The sequence below is a fragment of the Oncorhynchus masou genome, chromosome 23 (assembly GCF_036934945.1).
Source record: "Oncorhynchus masou masou isolate Uvic2021 chromosome 23, UVic_Omas_1.1, whole genome shotgun sequence".
NCBI classification, from domain to species: Eukaryota; Metazoa; Chordata; class Actinopteri; order Salmoniformes; family Salmonidae; genus Oncorhynchus; species Oncorhynchus masou.
In genome coordinates, this window is record NC_088234.1 from 22,632,537 (window position 1) to 22,651,607 (window position 19,071).

A 19,071-nucleotide genomic window follows, 5' to 3' on the forward strand; every position below is an offset into this window, starting at 1 on the left:
GTCCCTCTGTCATATTTGTTGTTTATTTTTTAGATGGTTTGGATATTGATCAAAATGAAGCCATAACATTGTATTCAAGCCACCCCCCCCCCCCACGCAAGCACACACACAATCAATCAATCAAAATCCAGTCTTTCTCCCTTCATGATAGGTACAATCCAGGCCCCCAATCCCAGCTCCTTGATTCTTGATCGTCACTCCAAGTAAAAAAATCGTTATATTTAGAAGACCAAGGCTGCCTTATTACTGATTGGGACTACGGTCGGCACCTACTCTGGTTGGGACTGACACTGGTCGGTCAATAAGACTCACTAGCCAGTGTCACAGATCTCAGAGAGAGAGAGAGAGAGAGAGCGTGGACTAGAATACTTAGAGATGTCACTGTGACAAGAAATGGAGTGGACAATCAACTGCTGACATGACATTCTAAAGCCTGTCAGACCTCTCAGGCCACTCTTCGTCTTTCTGTTCTGTTCTAGCTGTATGGTGGTGAGTTCCACCCATACAATGTTAGGTGATTTGAGTACTTGGAAAGACATTACATGAAATCGTCCTTCAATTGAACTATTTCCCATGACAGTTAAGGTAAAACATACTGTATATGTATAAGGGACAAACATGACAAAGTTCGGTTAGGTTATTAAGGGGGATCCTGTTGATGAATTCTATTTAGGTGGTGTTAGTCCTACCTGTGGGTTCAGAGTTACTCCAGTTCTGTTGTGCGATCCCTTCAACCAGACTGGTTCTCCTCATTGACTCACCAGTCTCCTATTAGAGAGAAATGAAAAAGGTTGCATCACAGTGGAGGTCTAAGGCTGATTGTTGCCTACATAATTCTCTTCTCATATCTATCGAATCACCACTGTAGTCTAAGCAGGACTGCTGAGATTGAAAGTCCTACTGAGACTATCCTAATATGGACACTGTATATATTTCATGTTATTCGCTCAACCATCGTGTCATGAGTTATTGGTGATGGTGAGAGGTAAGCATGTCTTGTGGGTATGATCTTTGACCCATTAACTTTCTCACTCATCATTATTCATTATTTATTCTTGATTATCCATAATCATGGTAGCATCCACATTAATGTATAAGTGTTAGAAACATATTCTATTGTTATTTACAATGCTGGTTACTCCAACATGACACATATTATTTACCATTCATTTCCACTGGGCTCAAAAAAGTTGAAACACACATTTTTTATTATTTTTTTACTGCAAATGCATCCGACAAGTTTGTAGGGTCACAAGCTTGATGCCGTCATTCCGTGCTAAGAATATGGTACCAAATACTAAACTTTTGACTACTTGATAAGAATCTTTGTCAATCATTTTTACCTCTACCTTTGAGGGAAAATCATATGACTTGTTGTACAAAATATATTTCTATGAGCAATTGTATTAGTATTAAAGAAAATAGTTTCCCAATTTCTTGGAGCAAAGAATATTGGTCCGTATTTGTTTTAAACAGTCATTATTGCGCTTCTTTATCAAGGGTGTCAATAATTTTGGACCCCACTGTGCTGTATATCCATGCAAAAGTAGTTAAAATTCTGATGACGGTAGTGTGCTAACCAAGTTTTTGACCATTTTTGTGTTTACTTTTAGCAAATAATGATATTAAAGGACCAAAATACCCCAAAAAACCCCAACCTCAAAATGGATGTAATTTCACCCCATTTACAGTCAATGGACAGAATGGGAAGCATGAACTATTGTTTTTATGAGAACCACAGGCCAAGTCCTCGGCACCAACGGGCTGAATATGCAAGTCATTTTGCGGGATCATTACATCTCTCGTTTGTCTCTTTGTTCTTAATTTATTTATTCATTTTTGAACAAATTACTCCACTCCCCACAAAGAGCCTATAGACGAATGGTAATTGTTGTAGCCCTGCAGGCATCAGTGAATCTTGTTCATTTGCTGCTATTGATTAAAACTAAGTGTGCAAGGCACTGCAAGGAACTAGATCAAGAATCCCATTCCCCCCTCCCTCAAGACAATTTGTATCATCCAGTACTGAGGTATTTGCCAATTCTCATGCTGGGGGAGACTAAACAGATCATTACAGGGGTGGGCAACACGTCAGATCACTTTGGCAAGTCAGAGGAACCTTGTCAATAATGGACTGCATGGCAAGTGTTGCTGATGTGTCTTAGAGGTTACTATTGGAGTGATTCCCCCAGATGCAAAAAGTCTAACAAATTATCATGCCCCGTTTTAGGTGAATTATTGGTTGGTGGAGTGATGTTGTTCAATGTGGGATCAGACATCATAAATGGGCAATTGCAAATTTCCTTTGGAAATACAGGTTTAGCTCACAATGATCAAATGAAACTAAGCTGAAAACGCACAGCCAATAAAAATAAAACAAAAGTTGGGATTTTTAACTAGGTAGCACATGAAGTGTCAAGTGCGGAGTTCACCCAGCTCCATCATTTCCTAAATAGAGAACTATTTATCAATCTGGGGGCATGTTTTGGCTCTTCAACCATTTCAACTGTTAGCACAACTTTCAAAAATCATATTGATAAATTATCAACAGAACATTTCCTAAGCCCAAAACAGACATCAATGCAAAATGCAGCACACACGTTAAATGATTAACTTTGCTCCTTGGTGATATTTCCCGTAGGTACAGATCTGGGATCTTCCAAACCTTAACCATTGTTTGGTAAAATGAAAAACTGACCCGAGCTCAGTGTCTAGGGGCAACTTCACTCTCCTCCATTTACCTCTTTCACCTGGCGCTGCTCGACTCCAGTGCACTGGTTGGTCATTTGCCCGTCTCCGGCCTTGACCAGAGTGAGGTAGTAGCCACTGCCAAAGTATTTCTTCAAGAACAAGGAGGAGCCATAGCAACACATCTTGCCGTGAGAGATAATGGCAATGCGGTCTCCCAAGATGTCCGCCTCATCCATGTGATGAGTGGAGAGGATGATTGTGCGACCTGCGGGGGAGAGATGGAGAAAACCAATCTATTGATTTCACTCAATGGGTCCAATTTGAGGTGGTAGGGGGCTGGTGTGTGTATGTGTGTGAGTCAGTACTCTGGGAGTGGTTTGTTTGTTTCGTCAACCATCGTGAGAAATAAAGAAAGTTGCACCAAATAAACAACAAATGTAAAGTCATTGAACTGAGCCAAGTTTCCACATTGTGTTTCTGTGCTTATTTCCTCATTGTCCAGCCCTCTGTGTCAACACTCACACTGTGCTGCAAAGCAACAAGACTGTGTGTGTGGGTGGGAATCTGGAACAAATGACAAATTGTGCAATAACAGTCTTCCTTCCAAATCAAGATAGAAAACAACAACTACATACACTTCCACCGCAACAGAATACTATTTAACCAACATACAACTATGCATAGGCCTGGTTAAATCAATCTCCTAGCAGACCCTTTGTTTTGTTTCTGAACACACTTTCCTTGCTTGTCAGTGGAAGTTATATTTGAGTGAAACCAAATGGCAACCACAGAGAATCCATACACGACCCCGGAGCCTGCTTGTTCACAGAGGGAGGGGTGGGTTATATCATGCCGCCTGAGCTAACATATACTAATTAGCACATTCCTAGTCAATCAGGAAGCAGGCATGACATTTGTGATGAAGTCACAGCATGGTCATCTAGCGGATGTCGTTAGCTCACAGCGTGCGTAGTGGCAGCAGTGAAATGTGTCTCTGTTATTGTTGATTGTGCCACATTTCAAAACAGCATAAACACCCTTTGTCTCCAATATATATACTCTGATCTGCAAGGAAATGTAGGATTTTAAAGGTTAGCAATACAATGGCTTTATTGAAGTGTAACAGGATATTTACATTTTAAGAGGAAATAAGGATGTAACAGGCCACATACTGCAAGACTGCTAATCGGATGTGAAATTACGCCTAAACACTACATGCAACCATTGTGTAAAACAACAATGGGAAAACTAGGAACCCCTACATTACAAGATACTGACTAGAGTCAAAGTAATATGTAAGTGAAGTACACTGTGCTGTTTTGTGGAATTGACAATTGGACCGGCATAATATTGGTGATGGTATTATTAATGCAGTCCAGCTGGACCCCCACCCCATTTTTTGTCAGATTTGGGGTCATTATTACAAAAGGTCAGGGATATCTGCTGAGCGTGTCGTTTTCCCCCCCTCCGTGCTAGTTAAATTTGTATCCCCACAGGACGCATTATAAGGACACACTCGGAGGTCGTTAGCCATACCTTCACGCAGCAATATGCTATTTTGTTTGGAGAACCTGAGAACCCAACCATTTTTTCCTCCCACCCCTTGTCCCCTGTCACCATCTGAGCTTCTGAATTTGATCTCTGTGCTATGCTATAGCTCGTTACTACCATGGCCCAGACGCCCATTGAGTGCCTCACTGAAATCCCATGACTCTGAAAGCATTAAAACAAGCATGTCACAAACATCAAAATGTAAACATTAGAGGAGCCACCTTATTTAGTTTTAGGTAGCATTACGTTTGCTAGCAAAGAGGGATGCAGTACTTAACTAACTGTTAATTTGTCAATCACAATGGTCAAATGTAAACTTGACACAGCAGCACTACTGTAGCTCGCAAAATAGTGTAGAAACAATTGCTAACTAACTGCAAACACATTTTTCTGGCTAACTAATTACCTTGACAAACTGCGGGGAAAAACAATACACTTATTTAACATTAGTTAGCAAATGCAAATCTCGTTGCTAGCAAACAAGATGCTGTATCAAAAACTAAAAGGTGTCTCCGGTACTGTTTACCATGTCTACACTTTCCAATCAGATTGTTTCTCCCCAAAGTAGCAAGATAGTTAACTAGCAACGCTGTCATAAAAGAAAGCCTCCAGAATGATGATGGGAGGTGGCTACAGTTGTGTTCATATTTTACCAAATGTGACAGAATGCACTTTCCATGTGTATAAAATGTATGGAAAAGAGCGGTTCTTTGAAGGGGGAAATTGGGAGGCTTGCAGCAGGTAGTCCCATGTGATTCGGCACTACTGACATGGCTCATTTTGCATGGCCGTTTGTGCTCGCTGTTGATTTTTCAAGAAATTACCTTGGTTTACAGGGAGAAATAATAAAAACACACTGGATGATGGGAGCGGGGAGAAAAATAAATGTGTTTGGTCGGTGTGCAGCCCACTAAGGTATACTGATTTATGGTGTGTTGTGGTGCATTACAGAACAAAGTGATAAATCAAAGTAGTGGGAAACACAGGTACATCTCCTGTGCTGTGAATACATGCAACATAATACTGGTGAAAACCGGAGTTCTAAAGTCCTGTATTCCTTTAAGAGTACATCAAATGGAGGGATGCAGATATTCATGCAGTTTAACAGCTAACCAGTTTAACTAGTCAATCCTCCTCCATCACCTAGTCTACTTAATTCTAAACTAGTCATCCTCCTCCATCACCTAGTCTACTTAATTCTAAACTAGTTATCCTCCTCCATCACCTAGTCTACTTAATTCTAAACTAGTCATCCTCCTCCATCACCTAGTCTACTTAATTCTAAACTAGTCATCCTCCTCCATCACCTAGTCTACTTAATTCTAAACTAGTCATCCTCCTCCATCACCTAGTCTACTTAATTCTAAACTAGTCATCCTCCTCCATCACCTAGTCTACTTAATTCTAAACTAGTCATCCTCATCCCTCCTCCTCAGACATCACCTAGTCTACTTAACTCTAAACTAGTCAATCCTCCTCCATCACCCAGTCTACTTAACTCTAAACTAGTCCATCCTCATCCCTCCTCCTCAGACATCACCTAGTCTACTTAACTCTAAACTAGTCAATCCTCCTCCATCACCCAGTCTACTTAACTCTAAACTAGTCCATCCTCATCCCTCCTCCTCAGACATCACCTAGTCTACTTAACTCTAAACTAGTCAATCCTCCTCCATCACCTAGTCTACTTTAATCTAAACTAGTCATCCTCATCCCTTCTCCTCAGACATCACCTAGTCTACTTAACTCTAAACTAGTCAATCCTCCCCCATCACCTAGTCTACTTAACTCTAAACTAGTCTATCCTCATCCCTCCTCCTCATCCATCACCCAGTCTACTTAACTCTAAACTAGTCAATCCTCCTCCATCACCCAGTCTACTTAACTCTAAACTAGTCCATCCTCCTCCATCACCCAGTCTACTTAACTCTAAACTAGTCAATCCTCCTCCATCACCCAGTCTACTTAACTCTAAACTAGTCAATCCTCCTCCATCACCCAGTCTACTTAACTCTAAACTAGTCAATCCTCCTCCATCACCCAGTCTACTTAACTCTAAACTAGTCAATCCTCCTCCATCACCCAGTCTACTTAACTCTAAACTAGTCAATCCTCCTCCATCACCCAGTCTACTTAACTCTAAACTAGTCCATCCTCATCCCTCCTCCTCAGACATCACCTAGTCTACTTAACTCTAAACTAGTCAATCCTCCTCCATCACCCAGTCTACTTAACTCTAAACTAGTCATCCTCATCCCTTCTCCTCCTCCATCACCCAGTCTACTTAACTCTAAACTAGTCATCCTCATCCCTTCTCCTCAGACATCACCCAGTCTACTTAACTCTAAACTAGTCAATCCTCCTCCATCACCCAGTCTACTTAACTCTAAACTAGTCAATCCTCATCCCTCCTCCTCAGACATCACCTAGTCTACTTAACTCTAAACTAGTCCATCCTCATCCCTTCTCCTCAGACATCACCCAGTCTACTTAACTCTAAACTAGTCAATCCTCCTCCATCACCCAGTCTACTTAACTCTAAACTAGTTCATCCTCATCCCTTCTCCTCAGACATCACCCAGTCTACTTAACTCTAAACTAGTCAATCCTCCTCCATCACCCAGTCTACTTAACTCTAAACTAGTCAATCCTCATCCCTCCTCCTCAGACATCACCTAGTCTACTTAACTCTAAACTAGTCCATCCTCATCCCTTCTCCTCAGACATCACCCAGTCTACTTAACTCTAAACTAGTCCATCCTCATCCCTTCTCCTCAGACATCACCCAGTCTACTTAACTCTAAACTAGTCAATCCTCCTCCATCACCCAGTCTACTTAACTCTAAACTAGTCCATCCTCATCCCTTCTCCTCAGACATCACCCAGTCTACTTAACTCTAAACTAGTCAATCCTCCTCCATCACCCAGTCTATTTAATTCTAAACTAGTCATCCTCATCCCTCCTCCTCAGACATCACCTAGTCTACTTAACTCTAAACTAGTCATCCTCCTCCATCACCTAGTCTACTTAACTCTAAACTAGTCCATCCTCATCCCTCCTCATCAGACATCACCCAGTCTACTTAACTCTAAACTAGTCAATCCTCCTCCATCACCCAGTCTACTTAACTCTAAACTAGTCATCCTCCTCCATCACCTAGTCTACTTAACTCTAAACTAGTCATCCTCCTCCCTCCTCATCAGACATCACCCAGTCTACTTATCTCTAAACTAGTCATCCTCATCCCTCCTCATCAGACATCACCCAGTCTACTTAACTCTAAACTAGTCAATCCTCCTCCATCACCTAGTCTACTTAACTCTAAACTAGTCATCCTCATCCCTCCTCATCAGACATCACCCAGTCTACTTAACTCTAAACTAGTCAATCCTCCTCCATCACCTAGTCTACTTAACTCTAAACTAGTCCATCCTCATCCCTCCTCATCAGACATCACCCAGTCTACTTAACTCTAAACTAGTCAATCCTCCTCCATCACCTAGTCTACTTAACTCTAAACTAGTCCATCCTCATCCCTCCTCATCAGACATCACCTAGTCTACTTAACTCTAAACTAGTCAATTCTCCCCATCAAGCCTTCATCTAGTCAAGTCCAAACTCTGCACTAGTCAAGCATCAAACTTGACTAGGTGAGGTCTGAGGAATGATAATATTCCTAATATGGATTCCATAATAACTAGATCAATGTGGAAACTATTTACACCTGAACAGTACCTGGGCTTTACCTGTTTCACTCAATGAGAAACAGAAAATCTGTCTGAAGTGTTGCAGTTATCGTATTACTAAACCACTAAATAAGTCTGACATTCACCACACTCCATAGCATAGACAGATAAGTGTTTCCAATGACATCATTGGTGTGCATCACGTGATTTTGACCAAATGTGAATAGGCATTTCCTACTTATTGGTTGACGATGTCACTGGAAACACTCATCTTTCTCTATCTTTTTTTTTACTACAAAACACAGAAATGCAACATTTTCACATACAGTCTGTTGATTTTGGGGTGGTGCAGGAGATGAACATGACGAACATGAAGATGACAAAATGTGAACTTTTGCTTTTAAGGGACTACGTTCAGAAACATGACTTGCACTTAGTTTTGTGGTTGTCTACATCTTTAACTTCAAACAGGCTGTATCTAAAGAGAGTGTTCTGTTTATCCTATCAACAGTACATAAAACATTTCAATTGAGAAAAGTGGGTAGTTACTTATGAATCGGAAGGACAGGGTTTCTGAGTGCCTGTATCCCAACAAATACTGGAAAAAGTCAAGGGGTATGAATACTTTTTGAAGGAACTGTATGTCAACACCGACAGATCCCTTACTGTACAAGCAAAGCTTGTTTACACTACTGCTCCAACGGTTGGAATGAATTTGTTCTGATACTGTATTACATCATTTTTCAATAGGGGACTCATTTGTTCTGATATTGTATTAGGTCATTTGTCCTGATACTGTATTAGGTCATTTGTCAACAGGGGATACATTTGCTCTGATACTATATTATGTCATTTGTCAACAGGGGATACATTTGCTCTGATACTGTATTAGGTAATTTGTCAACAGGGGATACATTTGCTCTGATACTATATTAGGTCATTTGTCAACAGGGGATACATTTGCTCTGATACTATATTAGGTCATTTGTCAACAGGGGATACATTTGCTCTGATACTATATTATGTCATTTGTCAACAGGGGATACATTTGCTCTGATACTATATTAGGTCATTTGTCAACAGGGGATTCATTTGTTCTGATACTGTATTAGGTCATTTGTCAACAGGGGATACATTTGCTCTGATACTATATTATGTCATTTGTCAACAGGGGATACATTTGTTCTGATACTGTATTAGGTAATTTTTCAACAGGGGATACATTTGTTCTGATACTATATTATATCATTTGTCAACAGGGGATACATTTGTTCTGATACTATATTATGTCCTTTGTCAACCGGGGATACATTTGCTCTGATACTATATTATGTCATTTGTCAACAGGGGATACATTTGCTCTGATACTATATTATGTCATTTGTCAACAGGGGATACATTTGTTCTGATACTATATTATGTCCTTTGTCAACCGGGGATACATTTGCTCTGATACTATATTATGTCATTTGTCAACAGGGGATACATTTGTTCTGATACTATATTATGTCCTTTGTCAACAGGGGATACATTTGTTCTGATACTGTATTAGGTAATTTTTCAACAGGGGATATATTTGTTCTGATACTATATTATGTCATTTGTCAACCGGGGATACATTTGTTCTGATACTATATTATGTCCTTTGTCAACAGGGGATACATTTGTTCTGATACTATATTACGTCATTTGTCAACAGGGGATACATTTGTTCTGATACTGTATTAGGTAATTTTTCAACAGGGGATATATTTGTTCTGATACTATATTATGTCATTTGTCAACCGGGGATACATTTGTTCTGATACTATATTATGTCCTTTGTCAACCGGGGATACATTTGCTCTGATACTGTATTAGGTAATTTGTCAACAGGGGATTCATTTGCTCTGATACTATATTATGTCATTTGTCAACAGGGGATACATTTGTTCTGATACTATATTATGCCATTTGTCAAAAGGGGATACATTTGTTCTGAAACTATATTATGTCATTTGTCAACCAGGGATACATTTGCTCTGATACTGTATTAGGTAATTTGTCAACAAGGGATTCATTTGCTCTGATACTATATTATGTCCTTTGTCAACAGGGGATACATTTGTTCTGATACTGTATTAGGTAATTTGTCAACAGGGGATACATTTGCTCTGATACTATATTATGTCCTTTGTCAACAGGGGAAACATTTGTTCTGATACTATATTATGTCATTTGTCAACCGGGGATACATTTGCTCTGATACTATATTTCGTCATTTGTCAACAGGGGATACATTTGCTCTGATACTATATTATGTCCTTTGTCAACAGGGGATACATTTGTTCTGATACTATATTATGTCATTTGTCAACCGGGGATACATTTGTTCTGATACTGTATTAGGTAATTTGTCAACAGGGGATACATTTGCTCTGATACTATATTATGTTCTTTGTCAACAGGGGATACATTTGTTCTGATACTATATTATGTCCTTTGTCAACAGGGGATACATTTGTTCTGATACTATATTACGTCCTTTGTCAACCGGGGATACATTTGCTCTGATACTATATTATGTCATTTGTCAACAGGGGATACATTTGTTCTGATACTATATTATGTCCTTTGTCAACAGGGGATACATTTGTTCTGATACTGTATTAGGTAATTTTTCAACAGGGGATATATTTGTTCTGATACTATATTATGTCATTTGTCAACCGGGGATACATTTGTTCTGAAACTATATTATGTCCTTTGTCAACAGGGGATACATTTGTTCTGATACTATATTATGTCATTTGTCAACAGGGGATACATTTGTTCTGATACTGTATTAGGTAATTTTTCAACAGCTGATATATTTGTTCTGATACTATATTATGTCATTTGTCAACCGGGGATACATTTGTTCTGATACTATATTATGTCCTTTGTCAACCGGGGATACATTTGCTCTGATGCTGTATTAGGTAATTTGTCAACAGGGGATTCATTTGCTCTGATACTATATTATGTCATTTGTCAACAGGGGATACATTTGTTCTGATACTATATTATGTCATTTGTCAACCAGGGATACATTTGCTCTGATACTGTATTAGGTAATTTGTCAACAGGGGATTCATTTGCTCTGATACTATATTATGTCCTTTGTCAACAGGGGATACATTTGTTCTGATACTGTATTAGGTAATTTGTCAACAGGGGATACATTTGCTCTGATACTATATTATGTCCTTTGTCAACAGGGGAAACATTTGTTCTGATACTATATTATGTCATTTGTCAACCGGGGATACATTTGCTCTGATACTATATTTCGTCATTTGTCAACAGGGGATACATTTGCTCTGATACTATATTATGTACTTTGTCAACAGGGGATACATTTGTTCTGATACTATATTATGTCATTTGTCAACCGGGGATACATTTGTTCTGATACTGTATTAGGTAATTTGTCAACAGGGGATACATTTGCTCTGATACTATATTATGTTCTTTGTCAACAGGGGATACATTTGTTCTGATACTATATTATGTCTTTTGTCAACCGGGGATACATTTGCTCTGATACTATATTTCGTCATTTGTCAACCGGGGAGATGCTGTATGAAATTACAATCTGTATACATAATAGATTGAGCAGCTATGAAACAAATTGTTCATGGAATAACCTATGAATTGGTTTGCAGCTGTGATATCGGTGATAGTAGGATTAACTTGCAAGGCAATGTGGCATCACAGTGATTATTTCATTTATTGACTTGATTATAAAAAATGTGTGGGAGACGAGGCATTTAATTCAGCCTAATTTCATTCATAAATGCATAAATTCCATAAAATACCTTTTCTTTATGCTTTTTGATTTATGCTTAGAACATTTGTCTTATCTCAATGATTCATCACCTTAATTAAAAACACACTGCAGGCTGTAGCATTAGATACGCACGGATCATTTTCTAGCATTCTCTAAATGGCATAAATGCAATTGTTTCCCCAAGTGATCAAACGCAACTTAAACATAATCCACTATCATTACCAAATCTTTTGTCAACTACATCCTCGCCTAAATATGAAAATATATTTCACTGCTAAGACATTAAGCTTTAACCAAATATATAACGTTGTAATTTGTAATATCAGTACATGCTATTTAATGTACTCCCGAGATAAACTTTGAAGTTAGGCAATAGGCTGCCTTCTATCAGAGAAGTAGTTTATGTGGCATCGATATTAGTCTAGAAAATGTATTCTAGTGTCAAAATTGACAACAAAGTGTAAATAGGACCATTTTGTTCATAAAGTCAGTCTCTGAGGATGAGTTTTTCGATTTCGATTTCGACAATGCTCAGTTGCCCACTAACACGGGATACACAGCTGCAGGGATTGCGCTCTATCAAATCCCACCACGGAACACATAACTGATTTCTTAAGTTACACTACATATATATTTACAAAAGTATATGGATACCCCTTCAAATTAGTGGATTCAGCTATTTCAGCCACACCCGTTGCTGACAGGTGTATAAAATCGAGCACACAGCCATGCAATCTCCATAGCTAAACATTAGCAGTAAAATGGCATCATTGAAGAGCTCAGTGAATTTCAAAGTTGCACCGTCATAAGACTCCACATTTCCACCAAGTCAGTTGTTGAATTTCTGCCCTGCTAGTGCTGCCCAGGTAACCTGTAAGTGCTATTACTGTGATGTGGAAATGTCTAGGAGCAACAACGGCTCAGCCACGAGGTGGTAGTAGGGCTGTTGCTGTGACCGTATTACGAGGAGTCATTGAAGACAGTCAAATTCCACGTGACCATTTAATCACAGTAATTAGGCTTCTCCAAGCTCTGATGATGCCGATGGCCATTAGTAGCCTACCAAACTTACTCACTGACTGGTACTCAGCACTCTATTGTCCCTCTAATCACTCTGATTTCAATGCAAATGTAATCAAAAATCGAATCAAACACTTCATGAGAGCCCATGAGCTCATGTTGTGCAACATTTCCGTAGGCTAAGCAATTGCATGAGAAAACAGAGTGATGGCCTCTACTAAAAAGAGGATCCCATCAGCTTTATTTAGGCTAGGTTTTTTATTTTTTTTATTTTACCAGGCAAGTCAGTTAAGAACAAATTCTTATTTTCAATGACGGCCTGGGAACAGTGGGTTAACTGCCAGTTCAGGGGCAGAACGACAGATTTGTACCTTGTCAGCTCGGGGGTTTGAACTCGCAACCTTGCGGTTACTAGTCCAACGCTTTAACCACTAGGCTACCCTGCCGCCCCAATATATATATACATATATTTCTCAACTTTACCAATATTAAACACATTACTTATCTTTATAACAGGCTACCTGGCTGGAAAATGAACCACGGAAAAAGCGTCCTCCATTTGCTATTAAAGTGCATAGATGAGATTTATTTTTTCCCCGCTGCCCCTGTTTTGTGACAGGTGCATGACAATGTTCCATTCTAAATCAAAACAAATTTCACACATACAGTACCATTCAAAAGTTTGGACACACCTACTCATTCAAGGGTTTTTCTTTATTTTAACTTTTTTTCTACATTGTAAAATAATAGTGACATAACAACTATGAAATAACACATATGGAATCCTGTAGTAACCAAAAAAGTGTTAAACATACAAAAATATATTTTACATTCGTCATCAAGCCACCCTTTGCCTTCATGACAGCTTTCCACACTCTTGGCATTCTATCAACCAGCTTCATGAGATAGTCAATTGAAATGAATTTCATGGTCGAATTGGTGCAAAGAAACCACTAGTAACCACTAGTAAAGGACACCAATAATAAGAAGAGACTTGTTGGGCCAAGAAACATGAACAATATATATTAGACCAGTGGAAATCTATCCTATCCTATCCTATGAAATCTATCAATTATTTTAGATTTTTGGTCCAACTGCCGTGTCTTTGTGAGATGCAGAGTAGGTGAACAGATGATGTGTGGTTCCCACCGTGAGGCACGGAGGAGGAGGTGTGATGGTGCTTTTCTGGTGACACTGTCAGTGATTTATTTGGAATTCACGGCACACTTGGCTACCACAGCATTCTGCAGCAATGGATTGCTGGATTGCATTTAGTGGGACTACCATTTATTTTTCATCAGGACAATGACCCAAAACACACCTCCAGGCGGTGTAAGGGATATTTGACCAAGGAGTGATGGAGCGCTGCATCAGATGACCAGGGCTCCATAATCACCCAACCTCAACCCAATTGAGATGGTTTGGGATGAGTTGGATCGCAGAGTGAAGGAAACAAAAAATATATTTGTTCAAAATGTTTTTGGTTACTACATGATTCCATATCTGTTACTTCATAGTTTTGATGTCTTCACTATTATTCTACAATGTAGAAAATAGTAAAATCAAGAAAAACTCTTGAATGAGTAGGTATGTCTAAACTTATGACTGGTTCTGTATATTATTTAGTATATGTAAATAATTATATATTATCACTTGTGAATTATATATATATATATATATCACTTGTGAATGATACCCAGCATAAGAAACAATGCCTGAGGCATATATGATTTGTATCACAAGTGGCAAAATAACTTCTTAAAATTAACCACAATAATCTGCTTTACAAGGAGTATAGAGCCTAACTGGCATACATAAGCAGTGTGTGAGTTTCAAGTTTGGGGAAGATAATTTTCACCATTGAAATGCACCTCTATAATAAAACCATTACATGCACAACCGCATTTGAGGTCACTTTTGTTTTCCCGCTAATGGAACATTTGTGTAACGGTTTTCTTGTGGTGAAGGAGAGGCGGACCAAAACGCAGCGTGGTTATATTGATTCATGTTTAATAAAAAAAAGATAAACACGAACACTACAAAACAATAAACGTGGAAAACCAAAAACAGCCCTATCTGGTGCAAAGACAGAGACAGGAACAATCACCCACAAACACACAGTGAAACCCAGGCTACCGAAGTATGATTCTCAATCAGAGACAACTCATGACACCTGCCTCTGATTGAGAACCATACTAGTCCGAAACATAGAAATACCCAAATCATAGAAAAACAAACATAGACTGCCCCCCCCAACTCACGCCCTGACCATACTAAATAATGACAAAACAAAGGAAGTAAAGGTCAGAACGTGACAGTACCCCCCCCCCCCCCCCAAAGGTGTGGACTCCGGCCGCAAAACCTTAACCTATAGGGGAGGGCCTGGGTGGGCATCTGTCCGCGGTGGCGGCTCTTGCGCAGGACGCGGACCACACTTCACCATCGTCTTAGTCCGCCTTCTTGTCCGCTTCCGTGGCCTCCGAACCACGGTGACTCTACTAAATGACCCCACTGGACTGAGGGGCAGCTCGGGACAGAGGAGCAGCTCGGGACAGAGGGGCAGCTCAGGACAGAGGGGCAGCTCGGGACAGAGGGGCGGAAGCCCTGGACAGAGGGGCTCTGGCGCCTCTGGGCTGAAGGGCTCTGGCGCCTCTGGGCTCTGGCGCCTCTGGGCTGAGGGGCTCTGGCGCCTCTGGGCTGAGGGGCTCTGGCGCCTCTGGGCTGACTGGCAGCACTGGCGGCCCCTGGCTGACTGGCGGCACTGGCGGCCCCTGGCTGACTGGCGGCACTGGCGGCCCTTGGCTGACTGGCGGCACCTTGCAGACTGGCGGCACTGGCGGCTCCTTGCAGACTGGCGGCACTGGCGGCGCTGCGCAGACTGGCGGCACTGGCGGCGCTGGGCAGACTGGCGGCACTGGCGGCGCTGGGCAGACTGGCGGCACTGGCGGCGCTGGGCAGACTGGCGGCACTGGGCAGACGGGTGGCTCAGGCGGCGCTGGGCAGACGGGTGGCTCTGATGGCGCTGGGCAGACGGGTAACTCAGATGGCGCTGGGCAGACGAGTAGCTCAGATAGCGCTGGGCAGACGGGTAGCTCAGATGGCGCTGGGCAGACGGGAAGCTCCGGCAACGCTGGAGAGGAAGGCTCTGGCAGCGCTGGACTGAGTAGCTCTGGTGCCTCTGGAATGAGGGGCTCTAGCGGCTCTGGACTGAGGGGCGGGAGCTCTGGCAGCGCCGAACAGGCGGGAGACTCCGGCAGCGCTGGAGAGGAGGAATGCTCCGGCAGTGCTGAACAGGCGGGAGACTCCGGCAGCGCTGGAGAGGAGGAAGGCTCCAGCAGCACTGGACAGGCGGGAGCACCTGTAGGGATGAGACGGAGAGACAGCCTGGTGCGGGGAGCTGCCACCGGAGTGCTGGTGCGTGGAGGTGGTACTGGATAGACCGGACCGTGCAGGCGCACTGGAGCTCTTGAGCACCGAGCCTGCCCAACCTTACCCGGTTGAATGCTCCCGGTCGCCCTGCCAGTGCGGCGAGGTGGAATAGCCCGCACTGGGCTATGCAGGGGAACTGGGGACACCGTGCGCAAGGCTGGTGCCATGTAAGCCGGCCCAAGGAGACGCACTGGGGACCAGATGCGTAGAGCCGGCTTCATGGCACTTGGCTCGATGCTCACTCTAGCCCGGCCGATACGCGGAGCTGGTATGTACCGCACCGGGCTATGCACCCGCACTGGGGACACCGTGCGCTCCACCGCATAACACGGTGCCTGCCCGGTCTCTCTCGCCCCCTGGTAAGCACAGGAAGTTGGCGCAGGTCTCCTACCTGGCTTCGTCACACTTCCTGTGTGCCCCCCCCAATAAATTTTGGGCTTCCATCCACGCCGCCGTGCTGCCTCCTCATACCAGCTCTTCTTTGGGGTGGCAATATTCTCCTGGCTGTGCCCAGGATCCCTTTCTGTCCAATTCGTCCTCCCATGTCCATTCCTCCTCGCGCTGCTTCTGCTGACGCTTCTCCTGCTGCACCTTGGGACGGCGACACTCCCCTGGTTTTGCCCAGGGTCCTCTGCCGTCGAGGAATTCTTCCCAAGTCCAGAAGTTTTTATCGCGCTGCTCCTGCTGCTGCCCGTTACCACGCCGCTTGGTCCTGTTGTGGTGGGTGATTCTGTAACGGTTTTCTTGTGGTGAAGGAGAGGCGGACCAAAATGCAGCGTGGTTATATTGATTCATGTTTAATAAAAAAAGATAAACACGAACACTACAAAACAATAAACGTGGGAAACCAAAAACAAATCATAGAAAAACAAACATAGACTGCCCACCCCAACTCACGCCCTGACCATACTAAATAATGACAAAACAAAGGAAATAAAGGTCAGACAATTTGCACATATAGCCCACTGCAATATGCGCATTCCTGCACATTCCTGAGCTTATAATGTGAAGAAATAGCCTAATATTTAATCAAATATTAAGGTAAATGTTCTGATCTGTTTCGTCGGCCACATTGCGTATAACAGTTTTTTTGATGCTCGTGGCTGTATTAATTTGGGATCTATCGCATCCCACATCTGTCTCAGGCTATGTTTGGAATATTTATTTCTCGAACAGAATAGAATAGGTTGACTTTATTATTATAGGGGATAGATTGACATAGGCTAGTGCTTTGCTGTTCGTTAGGTCTACTCATCTTGTTGACTGACGAAAAGTAAATGTGGACAGTTCTTCCAATATCTTCAATATGCACCTTGGAGTTGAGTCCCTGATGTGTCCTTCTTCACTTGTAGTCTGTGAGAAAGGAGCCAACGGCACAACGGCCACTGGCCACAAAAGGCATGGATATTTTTGAGGGTGCATTACGGCCACACAAAGGGAATGCTGCCGTGAAATTTGAGGCATTATCAATTGCTTGTCAAATTGTGAATGAGAGACTGATGAAGTGTGTACAGCCTGCTCAAAAAACAAAGCAGAGTTCATGCCTTTCAAGCAACTTTTTTCAAGTCATCATTAGAGTCGCAACTTGCAATGTATTAAATAAATAAATATCAAAACATATAGCCCGACGTTTGTAGAACAACTAATGTTAAATGAATAGCTCTAAATTAAGCATATAGGAGTACGACTTCTTTTTTAATTGCTCAACACAGAATAGCCGTATGTGCGCACACTGACAAATCATTTGGAGAAAATATTATTTCCATTTTATTCAGCTTTGTTCAATTGTAGTCTTTTATTCTATGAAAACATATCAAATAATGCCATGGAATTTCAAGCAGATCTTGTCTCCTAAATTAACTTGTGTAGCCCAAAGCCATTTGGCATAGCCAGAGTATGCTATTCTGTTCTTCTGAAATAGACTACATTTTCTTCCTATCATGCTTCTTTAGACCTGTCTAAAGTAAATCATGGATTTGTTATGAAGGTGTAGGCTATTTTACATGGATTTATTAGAATGTATATGTTCCAAAGGTCTGCATCAGTGGCTTGTAGGCTGTGTGTGGACGCCAGTTACCGTGAGAACTACAGTTATTAGCTTGACAATCACCGGCTGACGACATTTCAGGACCGCCACAGCCCTAGGTGGTAGGCCACATAAGCTCATAGAACGTAGTTCCAAACGTCTTCTGGATGCAACCTCAGCACAATAACTGTTCGTTGGAAGCTCCATGAAATGGGTTTCCGTGGCTGAGCAGTCGCACACAAGCGCAATGTCAAGTGACGGCTGGAGTGGTGTAAAACTTACCACCATTGGACTTTGGAGCAGTGGAAATGCTATCTCTGGAGTGATGAATCATGCTTCACCATCAGGCAGCCCGAATCTGGGTTTGGAAGTTGCCAGGAGAACACTACCCGTCAGAACGCATAGTGCCAACTATAAAGTTTGGTGGTGGAGGAATAATGGTCGAGGCTGTTTTTCATAGTTTGGGCTTGGCTCCTTAGTTCCAGTGAAGGGAAATCTTAACGCTACAGCATACAATTATATTCTATACGATTCTGTGCTTCCAACTTTGTTGCAACAGTTTGAGGAAGGCCCTTTCCTGTTTCATCATGACAATGCCCCAATGCACAAAGTAAGGTCCATACAGAAATTGCTTGTCGAGATCGGTGTGGACTTGACTGGCCTGCACAGAAACCTAACCTCAACCCCATCAAACACCTTTGGGTTGAATTGGACTGCCGACTGCGAGCCAGTCCTAATTGCCCAACATCTGTGCCTGACCTCACTAATGCTGAATGGAAGCAAGTTCCCAGAGCAATGTTCCAACATCTAGTGGAAAGTCTTCCCAGAAGAGTAGAGACTGTTATAGCAGCAAAGG

The 19,071-nt window shown here is 41.9% G+C and overlaps 1 protein-coding gene across 3 annotated transcripts in view; it reads right to left on the bottom strand.

Annotated features, from left to right (window-relative positions):
* LOC135510599 (phospholipid-transporting ATPase ABCA1-like) overlaps nucleotides 1–19,071 on the bottom strand; it is a 246,065-nt gene that overhangs the window by 121,856 nt on the left and 105,138 nt on the right. For all 3 annotated transcript variants that reach the window (XM_064931639.1, XM_064931637.1, XM_064931638.1), the window contains exons 23-24: nucleotides 2,742–2,956; nucleotides 690–768 (exon numbers count right to left, since the gene is read on the bottom strand). In XM_064931639.1, coding sequence (XP_064787711.1) covers nucleotides 690–768; nucleotides 2,742–2,956 — 294 coding nt within the window. The remainder of the gene's footprint in view (nucleotides 1–689; nucleotides 769–2,741; nucleotides 2,957–19,071) is intronic.